At 37.9% G+C, this 26,135-nt stretch overlaps 1 protein-coding gene and 1 long non-coding RNA gene across 3 annotated transcripts; both read right to left on the minus strand.

Moving 5' to 3' along the window:
• Positions 1–7,422: 7,422 nt before the first annotated feature.
• Positions 7,423–10,637, minus strand: LOC308687558. 2 transcript variants are annotated; one of them, XR_014029755.1, is made up of 6 exons: positions 10,504–10,637; positions 10,258–10,322; positions 9,931–9,986; positions 9,498–9,538; positions 8,951–9,061; positions 7,423–8,403 (listed from the first exon to the last, which is right to left on the minus strand). It is a non-coding gene; the product is annotated as an uncharacterized lncRNA (long non-coding RNA). The 2 variants fall into 2 exon arrangements; XR_014029756.1 differs by having other exon boundaries at positions 9,498–9,578.
• A 9,212-nt stretch (positions 10,638–19,849) lies between these two features.
• LOC308690087 (uncharacterized protein) lies at positions 19,850–23,062 on the minus strand. The gene is made up of 6 exons (XM_081364359.1): positions 22,998–23,062; positions 22,292–22,347; positions 21,985–22,134; positions 21,506–21,667; positions 21,333–21,422; positions 19,850–20,447 (listed from the first exon to the last, which is right to left on the minus strand). Exons 2-6 carry the CDS (start codon positions 22,316–22,318, stop codon positions 20,118–20,120), a joined length of 759 nt encoding a protein of 252 aa, XP_081220485.1. The 5' UTR covers positions 22,319–22,347; positions 22,998–23,062; the 3' UTR covers positions 19,850–20,117.
• Positions 23,063–26,135: the final 3,073 nt, after the last annotated feature.

A 26,135-nucleotide genomic window follows, 5' to 3' on the forward strand; every position in this document is an offset into this window, starting at 1 on the left:
ACTAGCGTTCCACTGCGGCCGGTTCGACAGAACTCCCGGGACAGCACTGCATCGAAGGCGCAGGCGACACACAGTACTGCATGACCGTGCCACGATAGTGACAGGGAACGTACAGACCATGATCACCGTGCGATCGAAAGCAGCGAAGGCGGAGGACACCCGCGAGCCGCGAAAGTCACGTGGAGTCTCGCGCAGCGCAGGCGTCCTGATGCACGTCCGGGAGAAGCTTACAGCGCTCGGGGGGAGGGCGGGGCCACTCCAGCCGATGCTTTCAGCTGCCCGGGAAAGCATGGCTGACAGCTCTGGATCGGTCCCGGCAACGATGGCACTCCCGTGGAAGGCAACGCAGTCGAAACTTCATTTCCAGAGGAATCAAGCCCGCCTTGTGATGCTGTGAGTGCATGGTCTGCGATGTGGAGGGGGGTGTGGCCCGAGGAATTGACTCGTCGGTTGTTGTGCCACACCAAACCCTCAGATCACCCTGGCCACCAGCCAAAGTATCCCTTCTCGAGGAAGAGATAAATTGGGGTGTGGCAGAGGGGACTCTACTCACATGGAGATCATTGAGTCTTGATCTATAAACATCGCGATGGTCATGTTCCCTTCTTTTTTTTTTTTTTTGCAATGAAAACATGACTCATCAACGAGCGCTGCCAAGCGTGATTAAGCCCAACACGCAAAACAGCGCTCGCGACCGTTAGGCAGATGACCACACAGTGCGCACACACATCCAGAAAATACACGAGCGAACCGTCTTGAAAAAGACGTGCCGCGTGCAGCTCTTTTAGAGAGTGGAAAAGCTCAGCAGAGTGCTGAAGCGCCCAGGGAGAAACACACTCACTGTCGGCAGATTACTGCACAAATCAACAGCAGGAAATGCGATCTCGCTGGAAAGCGCCGTCACACAAACACACTGAAGAGCCGCTCGTCTCGAAGAGATTTGAGATGACACTCAAAAGGCTTGTGGAGTGAAGTACTGAACTTGGCTCCGAAGCGAAAACATATCTGCATATTGCAGCGTACTTCCTTATATACCCCCTGCGGTGGGCGGAGATACGCTATGCAAATTCCGCAGACCCATGGCATTTCATTGCCATTGGCTCGTTTTATATACTTGAAGGTGAGAGGCTTTCTAAGCGAAACCCCAATCGTCGTCATCCGACGTAACTCGGAGTGACCACGAAAGGGAACTAACGTTAGCTGCTAAATGTTGCTGAAATGAGACGACGTTATATTTCACATATTCATATCGACGGATTCGCAGATCGTCTAATGCTTAAGGATCGAGCAGTCACAATGATAAAGGTTCGCGGTCGTGCGTTGGAACCGGACGGTGAGTAAAACTGTTGAACAAATGTCTCTGTGTGTTGTTACTAGCTCGTCGCGTTAGCACAGCTTTAGCTTCGCCCACACGGCCCGCCCCCAGCCGCTCGTTTTTTTTCCGGAAAGACTCGGTACAGCCTATCTGTCTTTTATAAATATAATAAAACAAAATACTTTTTGGAGATATGAAGGATGCAATATTACTCTATAGGTACTCAAGATTAACAGGAGATTGAGTGAAAATGAGCATTTCACCCCCCCTTTAAATCATACACTCATTGTGAAAATGAAAATCCTGTGTGAAGCTCGAGCATTATGTGATGATGATGTTGTGTATATGTGGCATTATGTGTTGAACTGAACTAACAGACGTGATCCACAGATCCAGGAGAAACTGAAGTCAGTGTGACTGCTGGATTATTATACAGAGGTACGACACATTCATTTATACTGACAGCTTTATAACATTACACATTATTGACATAACATAACATTATATTATCAGTCAGTCTTTAAAAGCTTCATCAATAACTGTTGATAGTTGAATACCCTTGACTTCAGTCATGTACAGTTTCTCTTCTTCCTCTCATGTTTCCTGCAGTGATTGTGACTATTGTTGGGATCGCAGTGTTTGCTGCTCCTACTGTGATTCTTCTTCAGGTCATCTGTGCAAGAAGAGCTGGTGAGTTTTGAGCCGCACACAATCTGATCATTCACACTCATCTGATCTGGAACATCTGCAATCATGATAAAAACACATACGAGAGGTCAGTCAATGCTTTTATTTTGCAGGGAGGAAGGACTCGAAGCACCCTGAGGAAATAGAGATGCCGACAATATTAGAATAAAATACTGATGAGTTTAGAGCGAATCTGCAGCAATATTTACAATAGCAAAAACTTACAGAGGATTGTTCATTGTTTTATTTTCTTCTTCTCAGAAAACAGAGGAAAAACTCTGATCACAATGAAGAAGTAGTGACACCAAGTTTAGATTAAATTTGCTTGTGCTTGTAAACTGCTTTAAATATAATATTAAATACAGTAATGGACAGATTCAGACTGTATAATCTCTCTCTGTTCTGTGTGATGGAGCTGATTTGGTGATTCTTGTATCTTGTCTGTTCATTCCTGATTTTTAGCATATTTTTTTTCATTTTGAATGATTAATGCTAATTTTCTTAATAAAACCTCTGCAATTGTGTTTAATATGTCTCCTTTCCTGAGATGTTTGTTACAAATATGGTGATTCCAATTTCCCCCTCATTAGCTCGTAATGTATTGTAATATAGAATAGTAGGCTAAGTGTGAGTATTAATGGCTGATGTAAAAAGTGTTGATGTAAAAGAAGCGTTTCAGTCGTTTCAGAAACTGTCTCTGCAGTTTGAGAAAACTGGTTTGTTACTGAAATGCTACTCCTGAAATGCATATATCTTCAACAGTCGGACACTAGAAGACTGAAACCAGTGTCATCTTGACCTGATACACTTTTCACAGCAAAGCCTTTGTCTGTCATCCCGAGTCCTCCAGTCGGGAATGTGGAAAAATAATAAATTAACTTTCACAATCCGTTTTTTGTTTCATGTTTAATGCTCTGTCCACTTTTTCTTGTGTTATAATGATATACAGGCTGTGCTGATGAATAATGGTCCAAGGCCAAGCCATTAGATAAATCAGCTTTAGGAAACACAAAAGAGGAATCAATTTCAGTGTTCGAGCGCTATCTGAACCCCCCCCCCCCCCCTCTCTCTCTCTCTCTCTCTCTCTCTCTCTCTGCATGTGCGCGCTTCGGGTGCTAGTCCCGATCTTCGCCTCTTCTGCGTTTAAAATTGTTTGAATATGTAAATTGGCCAGACAAAACATATCCAAATTGTAAACTTTCACTCTATGATGGTTAAATTCAGCAGTTAATCCACGACTACTGTTAGAAATACACCAAAAACTCTATATGTAAAGTTCCCCTGTTCCAGCCCCTTGACTTCTCTTTGGCTTCACACCTTTTCTATCTGTGAAGGAAGAGATGCTCCAAGTTCTCTTCAAAAACACATGTGGTTTTAACACCCTTAAACATGTCATGTACCTATAGCTGCTACACACATACACTCCTTTCCTATGACCCTAAAGTTCGCAGGCCAAGCTCAAACTATGCTTTAGTTTGAGCTCGTCCTGCAAATTCAACACATCCTCATTTGAACATATTATTTCATTTTCAACCATAAAACTGTTCTCAATGTGTATTATTTTCTTATTTAATCGTCCGACTCGTCTGATCATTTTTATCAACTGCTGTGCACGATGAATCAGTTCTTAGGGAGTTGAGCGTTAGTGGAAGATCTTCTCCAGTGTCTTTCTCTCCTTCTTCTCCGTCTTGAGAGCTCTCCTTGCGTTGTCCCTCCGGAGGTGTTCAACTATAAGATCGTCCATAAAAATCTCAACTTTGTCTGTCACATCAACATTTCTTATTTCTGTTTCATCATCATTCGTTACACTCAATGCATTCAACCAGTCTTCAACATGTTCAATTTCAGGAGAAGCATTTTCAGAAGAAGAAGATTTATCAGAAAAATTCATAATTACCTGTTCTCCAACATTTATTACAGTCTTTAAGTTTCAGTTTTATTATATGCATTATACTATATTAAAATAGACAAATAATATAGTGTCTCTTCATCAATTGGACATTCATTCAGTCATGACAACTTGACAAATATGTTGTCAATATCATTAAAATGAAGATAAATTAAGATAAATTAATGGTCTACAAGTATTTTGGAGATCACAGTTTGTGCATACTTATTATATTGGGCTTTATTAAAATTTATGAAACGATAATGAACTTATATGCAATTTTTTACAAGAAGTCAATTTATTGAGCAATTTTCACAGTCTTTAAACTACGATCTTAAAGGATTTGTTATCCTGTGTCTCCCTCTATTGAACAACATTAGTATTATGGCCTTCATCTCTGAATCGCACTGAATCAATTTTTTTTTTCTTTTTAAATGATTACACATTTTTTAATGATTATTTTATTACTGATAATATACCCACATAATATACCATAAATGTATCATTTACATTCTGTCCTGTTTGTGAACTGAGCAGTGTAAACAGTATTAGACAGAAGCCTGTATAGTTATACTTTATATCTGGTGTATTTTGAATGGTTACTTTTGCACAAACAATCTTTTGTAAATAATGTAATCATGAATACTCATTTATCAGTAAGAAAACACTTTTGAATTTATCTGATCTCTGCAGAATTCATGTGAATGGCATTAGTTTCACATGTTTCCTCTTCTTTCATAATTTTCAGGAGCTCAAGAGTCCTTGTCATCCTATGGAGAGATTGACATATTTGCTCTAGGAATTACAGAAGAAGAATTGCACATGTGGAAAGATACAGACAATAGTTTTAAAGGCTTAAATATCTCACTGGCAGATTTCTGTCGGGCGCGAAAGGGTTTTCTGCATATTTTCCCCCTCACATTATGTGAAATATTTACTAAATGAAATTGTTCCTATTTCTCATGCATGGAAATGTAATATATATTACATGTGCGCACAGGTATATGAGGATGTTTCATCACTCAAGATCAGGTGTGGCGATCTCTGTCCATTTCTGCTCATAGTCCCTTCTGTGAGTTTCTGCATCTGACTCTCCATTCACTTCAAGTTTAAAGTTTTATTAATTCCCTTGGGGCGACTAGTTTCGGCTACATTGGTGGTTCACATCCATAGACAACACAATACATTTAAATACTAAAAGAAAAGAGGGTAAAAAACCCACTCATATTTATTACATAAACAAATAGCTTCAGGCTCAAAGGTACATAGTGCAAAGGATGTGTGCCGCCCCCTATTATTAATTTTTTAACACATTTTTTAACTACACCTTGCAGACGATTTTGTTCTTCATGGAGAGTGAAAAATAAGAAAAGGACAAAATGATTACCAACATCACATAAACACTGTAATTAATGTTTCCAGCATTCATTCATTTGCCAGACATTGAAGGAATGTTTTTTTTTTAATGCTATGTTGCTTCATTTTACCTTGTGTTTCTTTAAGTCAGGAAAACATGGCAAACTAACTATAGCAAATGATTTGTAAAATATGCTCAGTGTGTCACAATTAAAGGGCTCACGACATGGATTTATTTTTATTTTGTATGTTCCTTGACAGGCACGTGCACACATAGACATCAAAGGGGGCTTGAGCACCTGCCCTTTTTATTCCTGGAGAGAAAGTGCCCTTTTTTCTGGGGTGCCTTTTTTCTATTTTTGAAAAATAATATATATTCCTGTTTGCGCACAGCTTCCCTGTCAAACAAATATATTTATTGAATTAATTAATAATAATTTAGCCGTAAATAAAATGACCCACATGATGACCTTTCACCTCATTCCTCACGCTGCACGCACATTTTTTTTTTTTTTTTTCGCGCGGCTATGCGCACTACCAGAGGATGTCTTCAAATCTGTGGCTGCTGGTAAGTGGCGTTTCATTCTCAGCGAAGTGATTTTGATGTTCGTTTACTTATTATTATTTTACAAGGACGACGTGAAGAGAGAATGCAGAGATGTTGTTTATATTGCTGTGTGTAAGGTTAGGCTATAGAAGTAACTGTTTTCCTGAATGCCATCAAGATTGAAACCGAGACTGATTTCATAGCAGGTCAATAAACAAATAGTTAAAATTAAGTCACTTACATTTTAGACGCAATGATTATTTTTGTTCTGTTTCAGCAGCGAAAATAGTTCCAAACAAAGATCACTGCAGAACCATAGCGCACAGCAACACTTGTTGCATTACTGAATGATTCAGCGTTTTGAACGAATCGGTTGAGTCAAAGATTCAATTACCCATTCATAAACTGCCTCATTCTGAATGAATCAGCCTTTTGAACGAATCGTTTGAATGAATGACTCAATGACTCTCTCATTAAGACGGTCGCCTGCCGCCTCCTACTGGCAGTTTAGTTTTATAAAGTATCATTCTTTTCAACATTCCTTATTTGTATATTCAAAAATATTTAAAATAATCCAAATTAATACAGTTATAATTTTTCAATGTTAATTATTTAATTTGATTGGTAACAGCTTAGTGTCTTATTATTTTAATTGAATATATTGATCAAATTTGAGAATTTGAAATGAAAGATGGAGCATACATTTAATAAAATTAGTGGAAAAATGCCCTTTTTAAAAGGTACAAAAAATTAGTGTTTTCAAAGTGATGTAATGAAACATTGACAATTTAAGTTTGAAGGGAGAAAAGCCTCTTTTTAGGCTATTAAGGAAATGTAATTTTGCCAAAAGAAGAACTTTTATTTTAAATAAATGTTCGTTTTAAATCAGCCTACTTCAGTGTGATATGTTACCATATTATCATGCTTAACACTGAGAATTTGAATAATTGTAATGTGATGATCAGATGCAGATATCTAAATCAGAGAATATGGGCGGTTTGAGGGTGGATTATTTATTTTAAACAGTGGATTCGGGGACTCAAAGTGCACCAAATTAATGAATTTATATTTAAAATGTACAAAAAAAAATTTACGGGGGGGGGCATGCCCCCGGACCCCCCTAGAGGTACCACCCAGCTAACAATTTAACGTTCTGGGAACGTTCTGGGAACGTTAGTTTTTGGTTCCCAGAACGTTCCCAGAACGTTCCCAAGAACGTTCCCTATTGGTTAGCCAGGAAAGTTTTCTTTACGTTAATAGAACGTTCCCTATAGGTTAGGGGAACGTTCCCGGAACGTTCCCGAAAGGTTCCCAGAACGTTCCCGAAAGGTTCCCGCAAGGTTCTCGTAACGTTCCCGGAAGTTTAGGGGAACGTTCCCGGAACGTTGCCGAAAGGTTCCCAGAACGTTCCCGGAACGTTCTCCTAACGTCTACACATCCTGATATGCCTGTACACAAATTGTAGGTCTACAAACAACATATTCTACATTGTTTATTGTTCAAACACTTAAGAATCCTATGAATATATTATTACAATAAATTGAATTTACAGAAACTATCACTAATAAGTAAATCAATCAGTTTGTATTAAATAAATAAATCAGCACACAATCCATGTTTTTGTTTATTCATTGTTTAATTATCAACCTAAAATAAGTCATTAAAAACAGCGTTAGCAAAATGTATTCAGGAACAGTAATTTACATTTAATATTTCAAACATGAAAATATTTCAAATAAAACTGCACAAACATTTTAATTAAAACGATCTTTTTGCAAACTGTAGCCTATAACTTTGGCTATAAAGTTGAAAAAGTATTCATTTATATACAATATACATGAATGTGCCAATCTTCACTCCGCTCAAAACATTTAAACTCCCAACACCATCTGCAAATTTAACAAGAAAATAAAAAGACAACGCGTTACATGGACACACAATCCCATGCCAAAATTCAAGCCCTGTAATGGCATTAATATTCATCTGGAGCAAATGAAAAGAGTGAGGTGGGATTGTGGATCACAATTGGGATCACAAGCTGTAGGAGATATGAGCACGAGCGCTGCTGGTATCATGTATTTATTCAGATATTTCAGCATCAATGTGTATAGAAAAATTTATATATTTCAAAACAATACATTGCATTTATTTATATTGCACTATTTATTATTTCAGACTACAAATCAAAAAAGGAATGTTTTATATAGGGGTAAGGATACCCATATTAAGCCTCTCTCTCTGAAGTCAAATAAAAAACAGAGAAAATAATATTTAAGTCTAGTGAACTCTGACCTGCGAATTCGCTCTACCTTTTATGTATAAGTCTCACCTCCAATGAAGAATTTGAAAACCTGTAACTGCTGTGTTGTTTATGAGAAAGAAAGTGAAAAAAAGTTTGAAACTGCTATCAATTTTTTTTTTTTAATCTCTGTGACTTTACACCTACAAATTCCACTGTCACAGGTGCTCAGTTTTGCTATAATGAAACCCTCACAGAACATGGTAATAATCAGCCATCCATGCAAAAGCAAAGGTCGGTGTAGTTTACAGGTGCATCTGTCCAGGCCAACATCTGATGCCTTGATGCCTTCCGCTGGGATCCCAGAAAACCTGAAATAAAAAAATAGTACAGTTCAAAATCTATCATACATACATCTCATCTGGTATCACAAATTATCATTCCAGGTTCACTTTAAGATATGCTCAATATTAGTGCTGCACAATATTGAAAAATTTAGAGTTTATTTAGAGATATCAGCCGTATGGTTTAGTGCATGCGCTAACGGCTCCAGGTTTGTATCTGGTAAATTACCCCACTAATAATGCCCAGAATGGTACCAAACTACTACAGTAGTACAAATAGGTTCTGTACTCATTAAACGAGGCATTGGAAAGTTTGTAAGTACATCAGGAGTTTATTTAAATAACACTTGCCTGACGGCGAATGCTACTGCTGATGTTGACGTCACTTTATGAGTACAGAACCTATTTGTACTACTCATTTTCCCCGACATAGAGCAGACCGGCACACAACAAAAACTGCTGTTCGGATGTTCCCTTTTCTGATATTTTAGCCTTCGTGACATTTTAATTAAAACAGAAGTAAGAATTTTAGTGTAATAAGCAAAAATTAACAGTAAACTCAGAGATCACCTACCGCTGCAGATGTGTACGGAAGTGAAAAGCGGAAATGCTTAGACCTCTTTCCGGTTCAACCGCTGGGCGCTCCGCATAACCTCTATTGGGGGGATTTTGTAGAGGAGTGAACCTGCATAGAAAATTACAATAGATAACAAGCATAGATAAATACAATAGAAGAAAAACACAGTTGAAATAAGCAGTGCATTATGTTTTTCAGTTAAATCTAACTTATCAGGTACAGAAATTGATTTATCAAAATGTAAAATAAGTCTTCAGTGTAAAAATAAAATAACTATAAAATTAATGTATCTTTGCTAAAGCTACAAGTCATTCTCTCTTTTGATGTTTGATCACCATTGGCGACACAAGCAGCTGCGGGTACGTTAGGCTGCTGTCCCTTTAAGACGAATGCGCAGAACTAATATAAATGACACGCATCCGTTTTCTTTCTGTTTAAAACACAAGACAAGAGGAAACTCGCCATTTTGACTTCATTTTGCGTGCACGTGTCTGTTTAAGCTAAAAAAAAAAAGTGAAAGAGAACTGAATTCGGCTAAACTCACCTTCTTCATCTACTGACTGTGGATGGCATCAAGGTCTTGTCCTGAAGAATACAGGGCCAAACAATAGGGATTTTATCTCATCTGGTAACAAGAGCAAAGCCATAACTTTAAGAACTCTAATGATATATTTACCCCCTGATATTGCATTGGGGATATCAATTCAAACATTTTTAAAGGCTAAGAGTATGAGCCACAGCTGCCCAAGATATCTAGGGGTTGCAAATTAGTCATGGCTATAAACCTGTATGCATGGCATCTACTTTGTATTTTTTATAAAGCAATGTTCTATGCATTTGTCCCTGTCAAATAAACATTAAATAAATAAATCTGTGAAAAATAACTGCCTAAAGTTGTCGACCCCCTGAACCGCATTTAAAAGTACAAAGAATTTCAGTATTGATCAATAAAAAAAAATAAAAAAATACATAAATACCTTTGAGTTGGACAGTATGTTGTCAGTCTCATTGGCCAACATAATTCAAAACAGACCTAAAGAAATAAAATAAAATATAGTAATCATCAGGATATCATGTTATCATAATAGTTAAATGAATTATTATAACTATGACCATTATAATATTGTATTAGTCGCCTATTATTTAGCTGATTATTTAGCTTACAGGCTTCTCAAGGACAATCTCACTGAAAAAACTTGGGGTTAATGATTTTAAAATGTGAGACTTATTTCAAAAGCATAAATCTTACAGACCCCAAACCTTTGGACAGCAGTGCACTGCATGTTTGAGGTGGTTTTGCTTACTAGTCATATGGTTCATAGAGATTTTCTTGGACAGGGAGTGCAGCAGGCCATCACAGCATGATGATCTAGGAACATAACATGCTGTTTGTCACAGAGCCAAAAATATTACATGTGATAGGTTTATTACAAGGAACCAAGCTAGAACAGAGGTGAAATGCAGAAAAGATAAATATATACAAATCTTAAGATAATATATTGTGAAATAAATGCATATGGAATTATCATCATGATTAAACAATAACTCACCCCTTGTTGTAGAGTTTTATTTTTTCTCTCGCTATTCTGAAATCACATTTTAGCAATATTGGTAAGTAACGTCACTGATTAAGTTAACAATACAGTGCATTCTTTTTGGTTAGCCTAAATAAATTAGCTTACTTCCCATTGACAAATTACCAGCAAAACTATCAAAAACTGTTATCTACACTAAATATGTGTTTAAAAACCCAAACTTTCATAAATAAGACCTCAACTTAACGTAACTTAGGCCTAACGTTGTCTTTTGAAACCGGTTAGCTAGCGTAGATGCTAACGGACTTTTTCAAAGACATAAAATCATTTCTTTAAAATAAATATTTAACAGAAGCGTGTCAATTACACGTAAGAAATGTGTCAGGGGCGTTTGTGTGTATTATTTGTGAGATTTTGTTGTCTAAACTTACCTGAAAGCAGTGAAACCAACAGCGAGAGACGGGAGTTTTGTTGTTTGTCAGTTGTCGATGACGTTTCCATCTGCTCTCGAGCAGCGCACGTGCTCCAGTGTTTGATCACGCGCATGCGCATTAAAACACTTCAAAGTCATGCAGCATTTAAATAAACATATAGAATTAAAATATAACATAATTTAAAATATCATTAATAAAAAGTTATTGCGAATAGATCTGAACGTTGTTGGTTATCTTATAACCTTAGGGGACCGTACTGACGACGTTGTCAGTTGGTAATCTGCCTGTTAATAGTAGGCTAAGTGATATTAAAATAATAACCTGCAGAGAACGTTCCCAGAACGTTCTCTTTAGGTTATACAAATAAAACCTAAAACCTGCAAGGAAACGTTCTGGGAAGGTTCTCTTTAGGTTATAAAAATTAAACCTAAAAATAACCTGCAGGGAACGTTCTGGGAAGGTTCTCTTTAGGTTATTAAATAACAACCTGCAGGGAACGTTCCCAGAACGTTCTCTTTAGGTTATAAATTTAAACCTAAAAATAACCTACAGGGAACGTTCTGGGAACGTTCCCTTAAAGTTATAAAAATAGATCCTAAAAATAACCTACAGGGAATGTTCCCAGAACGTTCTCTTTAGGTTATAAATTTAAACCTAAAAATAACCTACAGGGAACGTTCTGGGAACGTTCCCTTAAAGTTATAAAAATATATCCAAAAAATAACCTACAGGGAATGTTCCCAGAACGTTCTCTTTAGGTTATAAATTTAAACCTAAAAATAACCTACAGGGAACGTTCTGGGAACGTTCCCTTAATGTTATAAACAAAGATCCTAAAAATAACCTACAGGGAACGTTCCCAGAACGTTCTTGTTTGGTTCCCAAAAAAATAACCAAATGGGAACCAAACGGGAACGTTAGGGGAACGTTCTGTGTTTGCTGGGCACACTCCACCAACAAAAATAATGTGGGAGACACATTAGGCTATATGATGATCTACAAAAAAATACTAATTTAATTATCTTATTATTAAAATACATTATTAGGATTTTTACCACCTCCGCGCTCCGCCTCATTTTGAGGCTGTAAAAACCCTGTTACTGTATTTTGATCAGGAAAAACACAGCCCTATTTAAAGCCTTGTTCCATGTGCCCCCTTTTATACTTTGAGCACAGCCCCCAGGGGCGTCGGACTGGGGGGATAAAGGGTACCGAGTACCCAGGGCCCGAGGCCCTTAGAAGTCAGTTTTCTATACATACATATACATGCACTAACATTTGCATAGCATTTATGTACAAATAAAAAAGTTCCTGTGCAAAACTAAACTTGTAGTTAGGCACTGGTTTGGTATAAAAAAGTCATTTTCATGCTGTGCAGGGCCCCACCACCCCTCTCGAATCAATGTAAATGGTACGACCCGCAGGTCAGGTGCTTCTGCTACTGACCCGCGGTGAATCAGTTGATGAGACAGGAGCTGGAGTGATCCGTGATAGGAACTAGGAAGACAGGGGAAGAGTCATGTCTTTCCTTAAGAAAGGAAAATAAGGGGCTCAAAAACGAAAAGAAAAGAAGATTAAAGAGAGAAAGGCAAATGAGGGCAAGCAGTTGCTCACTCAGTTTTTTTAAAAGAAAGGTGAGCTCCAAATGCATCAACGAGCATTGACATTGTTTTAACATAAATATCTACTCCAGGTTGAATAGCACGATACATTTATGTTCGTACTCTGTTTGAATAATATACCAATACTTTATAGTATCACACCCTACATACAGGGATGCAAACAGCACGCTTTTCGGCGCCTCGCGCTTTTTTCACGTCAGTTTGGGTGACAAAGTCATCTGAAGCCATTCCATAGCTTAATGTGAGTAGCAGACGTCTAATTAGGTTTACATCATTAAAGTTTACGGAAACTTGTTTTCCCTCCTCTGCGGCTGTCAATCATTGTCCATTCAGTAGCAGCTAACGTTAACGTTATTCAAACAGCGCGCGCGCCTCTGCCGGTTACAGCAGGATGCACGGAAAAACTCTCTCCAATTAGGGATGGGCGATATATCGCATGCGATTGTTATGCGCATCTCATCAGTAAAGCCGGTTCCTTGATTAGTAGTAAATCACCTTCACCTGCTTTCAGATGGAGCGGTGTTAAATTAACACTCCTGGGGCTGGGAGTGTATATGAGTCCACACTCAAGAGTGTTAAAGTTAATGAGATAATTAAGTGATTAATTAAGTGATTATTGAGCATTATTGAAGACACCTGATGTTAACAAGCAGAATCACTGAAGGAGAAAATCACAAATTGTAAGTTACCATTAAGGTGATGGGTGTTTGCTTTAGTTGGGCTCTAGACCATTATATGTTTACTTTAATATTTACTGTTGTTTGTCTGCTGTTATTGATTTATAACAGTTAAATGAACAAAGTAAAATGTTATCTTATAGTGTTGATTATGTGTTGACATAATCATGCAGTGATCTGATAAAGGAATGTAATGAGATAGTTTGGTTTAACTTGTTAGCAGCAAATTAGTGATTCTTCAGCCTATGATTATCAGTACTTTACTTATAATTCAAAATATTTAATAAACATTGTTCTGATCAAAAGACATTTAGATAAATTCATTTAAAACACAGACATCAATAATCAGCCTGTGAATCTCAACAATGGTGACAATAATAAAGCATGTTGCAGTGGCTGCCACCAATCACAACTCATTAATGGCTCCCATCATGCATTGCGGTATGAATAAATTATGATCTGAATTGTCTATGTAATTTACTTTTCCTAATTGAATATTCTGCTCGTCACCATTGTTGAGATGCATAGACTGAATCTTGACATCTGTGTGTGCCTAAAAGAAAGATTTTTTTTAAAAACAACTTTTAAGAAATCCTTCATATTATATAAAAAATTCTGGCCATTTATGCAGATTCACTAACCAACAACATAAATCAAAGTCAGAATGAAGGATCTTAATGAGTTCAGTGATCAAGTTCAAATGATGAATGTTATAATGTAACCAACAGCAACAGATCACTTTTTTCTTTGTTCAACTGGCAGTTACAATTCAGATACAACAGCCAAGCAAAATCTAAAGTAAACATATAATGGTCAAGAGCCCGACTAAAGCAAACACCAATCACCACAATGGTAACTTACAATTTGAGATTTTCTCCTTCAGTGATTCTGCTTGTTAACATCAGGTGTCTTCAATAATGTTCAATCATCACTAAATTAATCACTTAATTATCTCATTAACTTAAACACTCTTGAGTGTGGACTCATATACACTCCCAGGAGTGTTAATTTAACACTGGAGGTTTTGCTGTGTACAAAGAGCCGTAGTTAACTGACAAGCTGAGCCATATCGCATTAATTATTGCTGCCGATACGTCCGCGATATTGATGTGATTTGGCTCAGCTTGTCAGTTAACTACGGCTCTTTGTAGTAAATGCCGCTCCATCTGAAAGCAGGTGAAGGCGATTTACTACTAATCAAGGAACCGGCTTTACTGATGAGATGCGCATAACAATCGCATGCGATATATCGCCCATCCCTATCTCCAATATGATATATTAACATTATAATGCTTGATCTGTAGAGAAAGGCTGTGGATTTGTATAAAATGACTTTATTTTGTTGGAGTTTGTTGCTGTTTTTAAACGACTCGCTACCGTGTGCCTGTTAGATCACAAACAGCACAAGTACTATGAATCGGCATCAAACGCACAATAACTGGAATTTAAAACTGTGAAGAAACAAATGATCAATAAACTGTTGGACAGATATACACTAGGATTTGTGCGCTCGACATGTCTTCACTTTGTGCCGTGAACTTTTAAATGCACACTTGCTGTGACTCCATGTCGCTTTGAGCACATCATTCTGCACCCGCGATGCGCATACGCGCTCTGTTTTGAAGCGTTTCATATTATCATGGTTTTGCGCACTGAAAGATTATTAAAAGCCTATATATTTTTTTTATACCTAGCCTGCTCAATACATTTAAAATAAGCATAATTTAATTGTGTATTATTCTGTTTAGTGTAGCATAGGCTATATAAATACACTTCTAAATTCTTGACCTTAATAAATATAAAATTGAGAAATGTATGATTGGCTGATTGAATTTTATAAGAGTACTAATAGCAATTTGTTTTTATTAACGTGTAGATTTGATAAAATTACTGTGCAGATTTTTTCAAGAATTACTTTTTGCTGCTGATTTATACACTCGATAAGTTTAATAAAAATACATAATACATTTATGTAATATTTAAAGGTGTTAACCGTAATCTTACACTGCAAAAATCAGAAGTTTACATAAAAACACTGTATATTTCCCTCCATTGTCAAAATCTAACACCCGCAAAAACACAGATCGTTAGCGCCTATTTTTACCGCATTGCTATGCAAATTAGCTCGCGCACGCTCTTACATTAAGTACAGGATTGTTCTCAGTTTAATGCACATCTTAATGATTGAAAATGACTTATTTTAAAAACGTAATTCAAAGACTGAATGTCTAGTTTGGCGGTTAGTGTACCCTTTGATTCTATAGTCTGCATTTATTTTAAACAGACAAATAATCATCAATTAACTTGTACTTTTGACAATAAAACAAAAATATATTAATCAGAGTGTGGCTTATTTTGTTTACATTTTAAATGTTTCTATGATAAAAATGCAATACCCCACCCATTGGTAGCACTATGGTATTTGGTACGGGGGCCCAGCAAGATGGTTTGTACCCAGGGCCCAAAATTTGGTGCTACGCCCCTGCCTGCCCCCCCAGAGGTCTCTGCACGGCCCTGTTCCTTGAGCTAGTGCTTTTGCGCCTGATACCGAGGCCTTGAAGCTTGAGTCGAGAACACCAGGATCTTCCAGTCGGATCTCCGTATCCAGGCTTGTGTTGTTTTCGTGAAGGGACATTCGAAGCCTTGTTTGATTGCAGTGCCTCGAGAAGGGTTTGGACTCGGCCTGAAGACAGTGGAAGAAATCAGGCCCGGAGTGGGTAATCGGGAGAATCGGGAGAATTCCCGGTGGGCCGCTTCACTTTTGGGCCGGTCGAGGAAATGTGTTTTTTTTTTTTCACATTTCAATGTCACGTTAGTTAGCTACACACGTTTCACATTCTGACACCGCAGCGCGCAGCCTCTGCATGGCCTGTACCATGTGAGGGAGTTCTCCCCTCCCCTCCTATAGAGTTGGTTGGGTCCATAGTCCGTCTTTTCCAAAACGTTTTCTCAGGTGGGCTACCGCGGCACCGCCGGCACCTACCGATAGCTGGGCTGGCTCTACCGTAAACGGTACACGTCATGGAGGATGGATGGGAGGAAGAGGCCAGGAGGTATGGAAGCTTTGTTTCCGCCACAGAATAAAACATTTTAAAAGATAATTGCGACTTTTTATCTCACAATTGCGAGTTTACATTTCGCAATTCTGACTTTATTTCTCAGAATTGCGAGATATAAAGTCAAAATTGCGTGAAATAGTCCCAATTGCGTGTTATAAAGTCAGAATGAGAGATATAAAGTCAGAATTGCGTGATATAAAGTCGCAATTGTGTGTTATAAAGTCAGAATTGCGAGATATAAATTCAGAATTGTGTGAAATAAAGTCGCAATTGCTTCTTATAAAGTCAGAATTGCGTGATATAAAGTCGCAATTGCTTTTTATAAAGTCAGAATTGCAAGATATAAAGTCAGAACTGCGTGAAATAGTCGCAATTGCTTATAAAGTCAGAACTACAAGATATATAGTCAGAATTGTGTGATATAAAGTCGCAATTGTGTGTTATGAAGTCAGAATTGCGAGATATAAAGTCAGAATTGTGTGAAATAAAGTCGCAATTGCTTCTTATAAAGTCAGAATTGCAAGATATAAAGTCAGAACTGCGTGAAATAAAGTTGCCGTTGCTTATAAAGTCAGAACTACAAGATAGAGTCAGAATTGTGATATAAAGTCGCGTTATAAAGTCAGAATTGCGAAATATAAAGTCGCAATTGCTTATAAAGTCTAAGTGAATTATTATTTAACCTTTACATTATTTGTTATTAATACAAACTACACAATAGTAAGAGCTGAACTGTTGCTTCATTTATCCAATTTAGAAAAAGTGCTAATTTAGAATTCCACCATGGAAAAAGTGGGCTGGTCTTGGGCCTGAAACTCCCGGGCTGAAAAGTGGCCCCACTCCGGCCCTGGAAGAAATATTGTTTTTAAACTTCCTCTTCTTATTTTCTCTGTCCAGTCCATATTAATCACTTTCACCCTCTTTTAACAAAACTCAAAAAACTCATTTGTTAATTTATTTATTTATACATGTGTTTATGTGTGTATATGTTAATATATCATGAACCATGTAACACATCTTGATGCTGTCAAGACTCCTGAGGATTTTTGTTCTGCACAATATTTGCATTGACCAGCAGGTGTCGCTGTGTGCATTCGAAACCTTGAGAAATCATCTTTTACACACATCAGGCTGAAGCTTCATCTCACCGTCACTACCTTCAGGTTCACTTAGCTCAACAGTTATACGGTATATTCGCAAATATATGAAGAGTTCAGATGCAAAAGCCTCTAAGTGCCATCGGAAATTTTCTTCTAGAATGATAATTGTTATCAACCTCGTTTATTTAAGTTCAGTAATTTCTCTTAAATGACAATTATTAGGTAATCTTCATTGCCATTTAAGTGAAATTACTGAGGCTGATAACAATTATCATTCTGGAAGAAAATTTCAGATGGCACTTAGAGGCTTAAAAACTTAGAGGCTTTTGCATCTAAACTCTTCATATATGTATTTACTGTAGTAAATCACTTGAATAATGTCCAAAACTGTAAAAAAAAAAAATATGAGTTTTGGTTTCTTGCCACTGTCACATTCGGCTTGCTCAGTTAATTAATATTCTGAAAATACTACACTGCAAAAAATGCTTTCTTAGTTAGTATTTTTGTCTTGTTTCCAGTCCAAATATCTACAAATTCTTAAATAAAGAAGCATTTACTAGAGAAGTAAAATGACTTAAGAAATTCTGTTTTGTTTTAAGATAAAAATAAAGTAATTTAAGTAATTTTTGTTTAAAACAAGCAAAATTATCTGCCAATGGGGTAAGCAAAAAAATCTGATTAAGAATGGAAAACAAGAAAAAAAATCTTAATTCAAATGGAAAACAAGATTATTTTGCTTACCCCATTGACAGATAATTTTGCTTGTTTTAAGCAAAAATTACTTAAATTACGTTCTTTTTATCTTAAAACAAAACAGAATTTCTTATGTCATTTTACTTCTCTAGTAAATGCTTCTTGATTTAAGAATTTTTAGATATTTGGACTGGAAACAAGACAAAAATACTAAGTAAGAAAAGCATTTTTTGCAGTGTATAATAACTGTACTTGACCCTTTTATATGAGAACACAGAATAACTGAATTGATTTGAGCTGGATAATGACACTATTGTCTTCAATAGAGGTGAAGTTTACAGAGCATCTTCAGTTTGCTGTATACAGTGACACTTCACATGAGAGCATCCGCTGAAGAATGAGTTTCCTTTCAGACTGTAAAGTTCGACGTCACATCAGAACGCACCGATGCATTGGGATCTGGCCTGAGAGATTCTGCTGTTTATTCAGCTTGAAAGAGCGAGTGCTGCTGCCATTTCCCCTGTGCGCTTCAGCACTATAAAGAGAGATACAGTTCCCTGAAAGAGCATTATACACGTGTGACACTGCGTCTTTTTCAAGATGTCGTTCCACCCGTGTGTTTCTGGATGCGGTCGTTTCCTGGCACCGGCTGATGGTCACGATCGTTGCCTGGCGTGTTTGGGCATTAAGCACACTGAGGTAGAGTTTGTGGTTCAGTGATGTTCTCACTGCGGGAAGATGATCATCTCTGTGTTACGGTCGAGACTCCAATAACTCAGGAGTGTTTAGAAAAGGAAATAATTGTTTAAGCTCTGGTGTTACCCGGAGACATTTAAATGGTGAACAGACATGAAATAAAGCTTGTTATATGTTAATCGCTGTCTCCTTCTCATGCTTTCCGCTCGCATAACATGGTGTCAGAAGTTTAGGAAAAAACAGTTAACTGTTAGTTGCGATGCCACCATAAATACTCGGGAGAGAGTGTGTGTGCGCGGATAGAAACGAAGATTAAAGCGGAGATCGGAGAAGCCGCGAGTGAGCGAGACGGAGAAAAGAGGACAGGTGAGCTGGTGAGATACAGCAGGAAAAATAAAAGGAGGTGACAATGGATGATGAAGCAGCAAGTATGCGGCATCTGATGCCGTCGCTGATGCCCACAGGCAAGTTTGATTTCAGCCATATTAGTGAATGGCTCAAATGGATGCGGCGCTTAGAGTGTTATAGAATTGCGTCAGGCCTAGACAAGCAGTCACGAGAATATCAGGTTAATACGTTTATGTATACCATCGGTGACGAAGCTGAAGATATCCTGAATGTTCTCCCTCTGTCTGAGAAGGAGAAAAAGTCATACGAGACAGTGGAAACGGCGTTCACACGGCATTGTGTAAGCAAACGTCATGTGATTTTTTTACGTTTTAACACACTGTAAAAAATATCTACTTGGTTCTACTTAAAATCATAAGTTAAGCAGCTGCCTCAAAATTTCAAGTAAAAACAAAATGGATTAATGAATTGTTTTAACTCATTATTTTGAGTCTTGTTAAGCTGTGAATTGACTTCTGCGAGTCAACATGACTATACAATTATTGTTGTTTCAACTTTGCTATGCAAGTTCAAATTAAAGTGAACTCATAAATGAGCATTCTGTTCACTTATCCCCATTAGTGGGTTCAACTTAGTAATTTCTATTAAGTAATGTCTTTGAATTAGGGTATCAAGTTAAGATGATCTAAAATAATGTCTTGTTTTAACTTAATTATAAAAACACACAAATTTGAGTACAAAACTTTTTTTTTATTAATACCAATATTAAGCCAATACAAGCTAGACATAAACACTTCAATCATGCAATCATCTCAAACTTGTAATCAATACAGTCCAAAAAAGTAAGTGTATCAAGTCCAACAAAAAAATAAAAAAATAAAAAAATCAGGGCTCCTCTCCTGTTTGCTTAAGTGCTTTTGCCTTCAACTTTGGTATGCATGTCAACAGAAACAAATGAAAAAAAAAAAAATTCAAATCCTGTTCTCAGTTTGGGTATGGTTTACAAATTATACCTCAGGAGCTTGTTTCGGATGCCATGGACTCTGGCAGAGGCTGTATCTGGTTTGATCTTCATCACTACCCTCTGAAGGAACTCAAAGGAATACTTCATGGCTCGTGTATACTCAAGGTTAACGCAGTAGATGATCTCCAAAAGCATGGCAAAGCTGGATGGCACATCCTTGAAGTTGTGAAGCACAACAGTCTCCTCAACCACAACTGCCACATTGAAGACCTCACGTGGAAAGGCATCCTGGTTGTCACCTTCATAGCCTATCAACAGGCCAAGTTGCATCCCCTCCATGGCTGCAGCCAGAGTCTCACCATGGGCCTTGAAAAGCAGAAAATAAATAAAAAATAGTGTGAATGTTTGGGTCAAGAAGTACATGCTCTGCAAAGCTACTTAAAGGGATAGTTCACCCAAAAATGAAAATGCTGTCCTCATTTACACTCCCTCATGTTGTTCCAAACCTGTATGACTTTCTTTCTTCTGCTGAACACAAAAGAAGATATTTTAAAGAAGGTTGGTAATTATACAGTTGCTGGTCCCCATTGACTTCCATAGTATATATTTTTTTCTACAATGGAAGTCAATGAGGTCCATCAGTCGTTTGGTTACTGACTTTCTTCAAAATATCTTCTTTTGTGTTCAGCAGAAGAAAGGAAAGCATACAGGTTTGGAACAACATGAGGGTGAGTAAATGAGGACAGCATTTTCATTTTTGGGTGAACTATCCCTTTAAGTCTCAGTGATCATAAACCTTGTTTTCAGGCTAATAAAATAGTCTTCTTGGGCTTTCAGTTGTGAGTGTGTATGTTTGTAGGTGCAATGTTGGAAGGTTACTGCAAGGGTGAAAACTTCAGTGTCCTCTCAGATCTGGGGAAGTGTATGTTGCACTGGGTCCTCTCTCCACATCACTATTCTACCCCTCCTTTCTCCTCCCATCACCACTATTCCACCCAACCCTCGTCCTCCCCATCACTATTCTGCCCCTCATTATTTTGCTGCCACAGGACTTTATCAACACCCATGAGTGTATCTAATCCAATATCTGTGTTAAAGGTTGTGTGTGTGTGTGTGTGTGTGTGTGTGTGTGTGTGTGTGTGTGTGTGTGTGTGTGTGTGTGTGTGTGTGTGTGTGTGTGTGTGCGCAAGTGTATTTGTGGGTGGGTGCGTTCGTATATGGGCTGTTATGCATGACAGAAAAAGGTCTTACGTCACACATCCTGATGATGTCTGATGGCTCTTCTCTTAGGTGGTGTGGCAGACCCAGCAGAGCAGCAGTCCTTCTCCTTTCGTTTGTGTCCTACAAGACAAAAATAAGCAGTGTTGAGATTTTATCGCAAACATCTGGTGCCCAATTTTACAACTCTCAGTTCGTCTACTCACGTCTTTCTTCAGACAGTCCAAAATGGCTTTCAGTGCAGGCTTCTTTGCCGACTTGGTCGCAGCTTCGTACACTTCCGGCAGTTTTGGTGCTAGGTCATCAAGTCCGTCGATGAACGACTCGAGAAGGTCTGTGCTTACGACTCTTTTGAACTCTGCCCGAACCTGAGGAGACAAAAAAGACAAAAAGGTTAATAAATTAGAGAGAAGATTTTTAAAGCATAGAGTCACAATTTAGTAAGCTAAGGTTGTCTGTTGTCAAAGGCTTTCATCCACTCAGTAATACTAAACACAATCCTCTCACTTATCTGTATGCACATTCATGCCACCATTCGGACAAAAAAAAAAAAAAAAAATTCTGAACGGACCACAGTACAGTATCAGACATCTCTCTAGTACTTCCTGGAGGGAAGCTCATACGTTGATATCCAGTCATTGGATTAAGTGATTAATCTAAGGCTGAATGTTGTCTATTGTGATACCTGTCTCTCACGGAACATGGCCGGCCATCTAGCGATGACATCCCCAATGAGAGGTTGATCCCCTACGATCTCCTTTCTGCGCTTGGAGAACGTGGCAGACATCAGCTCATCTATCTGCTGGTGATCTGGGTCTTTTTTCAGCACTTCCACCTGAATCAGATTAAACAAACACAAATGACAAAATAGTAGGCTTCACAGACACAAAAGCAAAGTGTAGGTAGTAAGTATAATATAGGCAGGTATGTATGCAGTAATATTAGACAGGTATGATGTGTATGTGTGATGTGCATGTGTGTTTATGATGTACCTCCATCATCCTCTGCTTTTCTTCCATGTCTTCATCACTCAGTCCTTCAGGGGGATCTGGACAGTAGTTTTAAAAAATAAAAATAAAATAAAAATTGTACACAACTGTTTTCAACATTGATAATAATAATGAATGTTTCTTGAGCATCAAATCATCATATTAGAATGATTTCTGAAGGATCATGTGACACTTAAGACTGTAATGATGCTGAAAATTCAGCTTTGATCACAGGAATAAATTACATTTTAAAATATATTAAAATAGAAAACAGCTGTTTTAAATTGGAATAATATTTCACAATATTACTATTTTTGTTTGTATTTTTAATCAAATAAATGCAGCTTTGGTGAGCAGAAAATACTTCTTTTAAAAACATAAAAAATCTGACTGACCCCAAACTTTTGAATAGTAACGTTAGTGTATTTGGCCTTGACATACGGTCTATCAGAATGGTGTTTTCTACAACAGTTTACAATGAAAACTGGTATCGTATCAGATAAAGCTTTATCAACCGTCTCTGACTGAACTAGAAGACTGAACTGCTAGCAAACGTGTTCTAGCTAACGTTAACGGTCGCTGAAATGTGCCTCGCTTAAAATGACATCACAGTTGTTGCACATATCAAAGGGTAACGATAGCTAACGTTAATCACGTTATTGGCTTCATCAACGCACATTCTTAATATCTACAAAACACAAACACTTACCAATAGCGAACTTGTTCACGCCAACCCGACTCGTCTTGTCTGGAAAAATGAGCCACCCGGCCGATTGAAGTTTGATTGTTTGCTGGCGCGTAAACTTGCTCGTCTCGAGGCTTGGCTTCGTCGGTAGTCCCCCGCACATGCGCAAAGAGCTGTCCTCCACTAATCTGCAACACGCCAAAAACTTGTACCCCACTCAATTTAAAATGTCAAGTTCATTCAAGCACCTGGAATTTGTGATTCATTGAAGTAACTTATGAACCTAAATTGGAAGATTGAAAACTCAAACAATTGAGTTGAAATTTCATAACACATTATTTTATGTCAGAGTTAATAACATATATAAGTTATCATAACTTTTTGATCAGATCATTTTTTACAGTGCAGACGTAATCAAGAGGCAGGAGAGCGTATCGAAGCTTTCATCACTGCTGTACATGCTCTCACACAACATTGTGAGTTTGTAGCTTTGAGACGAACTGATAAGGGACAAACTTGTAAGTATTCAAGATGCAAGACTGTCTGAAAGTTTGCAACTTGATCCTGAGCTCAAACTGGAAAAAGCTGTGATTAAAGTGAGGCAAAGTGAGGCCGTGAAGAGACAGCAGCCTATCCTGGGTGGAGTTCATGTGAGGTCCAAATAGCAGGGGACGTTCATGCTTTAAAGCTGCAGTCGGCAAGTCTGGCAAAACTTAGCCAAATTTGCTTATTTTTTTAACAACTTTTAAAATTTTTCCTTTATATTATATCTAAAATTCTGGGCATTTATGCAGATTCACTAACCAACAACATAAATCGAAGTCAGAAAGAAGGATTTTAATGAGTTCAGTGATCAAGTTCAAATGATGATTGTCATAACATAACCAACACCATCAGATCACTCTTTTATTTGTTCAACTGGTGATTATAATTCAGAAACAACAGACAAACAAAATCTAAAGTGAATAATATATGGGTCTAGAGTCCAACTAAAGCAACCATTGATCGTCATAATGGTAACTTACAATTTGTGATTTTCTCCTTCAGTGATTCTTCTTGTTAACAACAGGTGTCTTCAATAATGTTCAATCATCACTAAATTAATCACTTAATTATATCATTAACTTAAACACTCTTGAGTGTGGACTCATACACTCCCAGGAGTGTTAATTTAACACTGGAGTTTTTGCTGTGTACAAAGAGCCGTAGTTAACTGACAAGCTGAGCCATATCGCATTAATTATCACTGGTGATACGTCTGTGATATTAATGCGATATGGCTCAGCTTGTCAGTTAACTACGGTTCTTTGTAGTAAATGCCGCTCCATCTGAAAGCAGGTGATGGTGATTTACTACTAATCAAGGAACCGGCTTTACTGACGAGATGCGCATAACAATATCGCAATTTAAATCACCCAGCCCTAGTCAAGTCCAAAGAGCCCAACTACAGCAAACACTGACCTCTACAATGGTGACCAAACCAAACTCTTCAAACAAACTTCAACATGTAAACCTCTTAAACATAATTTCTAAACATCGAAACTTCCCGCTATAACTGTCTAAGAATGTTAGGGGGGAATAATGTTCTATCAATGTCATCACTAAACATGTTTGAAATGTTTATAGAGAGTGTTATCCTACCTTTTAGGAGAACATTCTGGTTACAAAAATAAAATTAGCTACAGAAAATATTACAAGAACATAACATAATGCTCTCAAAACATTCATAGAACAATAACATTTCTAGCTGGGATGAGCTCATATTGTGGTCATAGTTTGAGCACACAGTGAGAGCGCTGTGAGGTTACACTTTTAGAACACTGTGAACTCAGATTGCAGACGTTGTGACCACATGGTGACATCACTGTGAGATCATAGTGTTGACTGGGTAGAATACAGATATAGACCTAGTGCAGCTCGTATGTAAACAAATCACACGCGGCTGTGATGATGGCTGGGCAGCTGTTAGTTACAGCGTTCAGGAACCGTTAAGCAGAACTAAATTAATATTGTTATTACTGGTAAAGTAACCGGGTAGGCTACCGGATATTTGGACACAACATCTGTGCAACTGTCATTGTACTGTAGCCTATGTCAGCGTTGCATTATCTCATCTCATCTCACCAACAGTTTAATACAACTCACACATTCAAACGTAGTCAGAGAAGACGCATCTTTCTCTCCAATCACATACGTTCCGAAACACTCAAACTGCGCTGCTTTCTCAGATGCTTTCTCAGATGCTTTCTTTACTCCAGTAATGTGCCGCCACATTTTTAGCTAAAATCCAACGAAACATACAACTTCGTTTGAATGTCAAAGAACAACAGTTGCAAAAAAAAAACCACAAAAAAAACCTTCGCCCCTTTAGTTACTGTTGCTATGTCCGACAAGCTACACCGCGCTCACGCCAAACCATGTTCTCACGCAATGAAAAACACATCGCGCAGCAGAGAGCACACTGACAACACGTTGACAGACAAGACAGTGGTTACTTTTGATTAAACAAAGTCTCAACGTTATAATTTGGTCATTTTTAAAGAAATTTAGACAATACCGTTTTGTGGCTCTGTAATGTATCTTGACAGATCGCTGTGGTGCCTCAAGTTAAAGCTGCTCGTGAACCGATCATCTCTTCCTTCTAGTTAATTTATAGCATCAAATAAACATGAGTGAACATAAGAAGGAATGTAGTTTTAACTGCGGAAAGATGTCAGTAGGCTTACTCAGTACACTTTTTCAAGTTCAAATCCTCCAACGTTGAACTCTCCTGACTGCTTTGTCGGACAAAAAAAGGCGGATTCGGCGGATTATGATTGGCCAGATCGCCTGTCAATCAAACTCCCCGCGAAGGGTCGATTCTCATTGGCTGCCTGCCAATGTGGCAGGTAGATTGACAGTGTTACCCGCCAATTGCAGAATTCACCCGCATTTGGCGTGTGGTCGGGTGTTTTCAGGCCCTGCTCATGCCCCTCCTCCACTACCACCAAGCACCCTACCATCGAGTTTGTGCTTGTCAGTGTGTGTGCACCAGATTTTCTGTGAACGTATCCGTCTCTTCAGCATCGAGGCATCATTTTCTTTTCCTTGGTTGTTTTGGACCTCCTAGCTCTGGTTGTTAACCAAGGAATTAGAAGCTTGTTAGTAGATTTTCTCTCCCCC

Source organism: Scardinius erythrophthalmus (genome assembly GCF_964197995.2).
Source record: "Scardinius erythrophthalmus genome assembly, chromosome: 1".
Lineage (NCBI taxonomy): Eukaryota > Metazoa > Chordata > Actinopteri > Cypriniformes > Leuciscidae > Scardinius > Scardinius erythrophthalmus.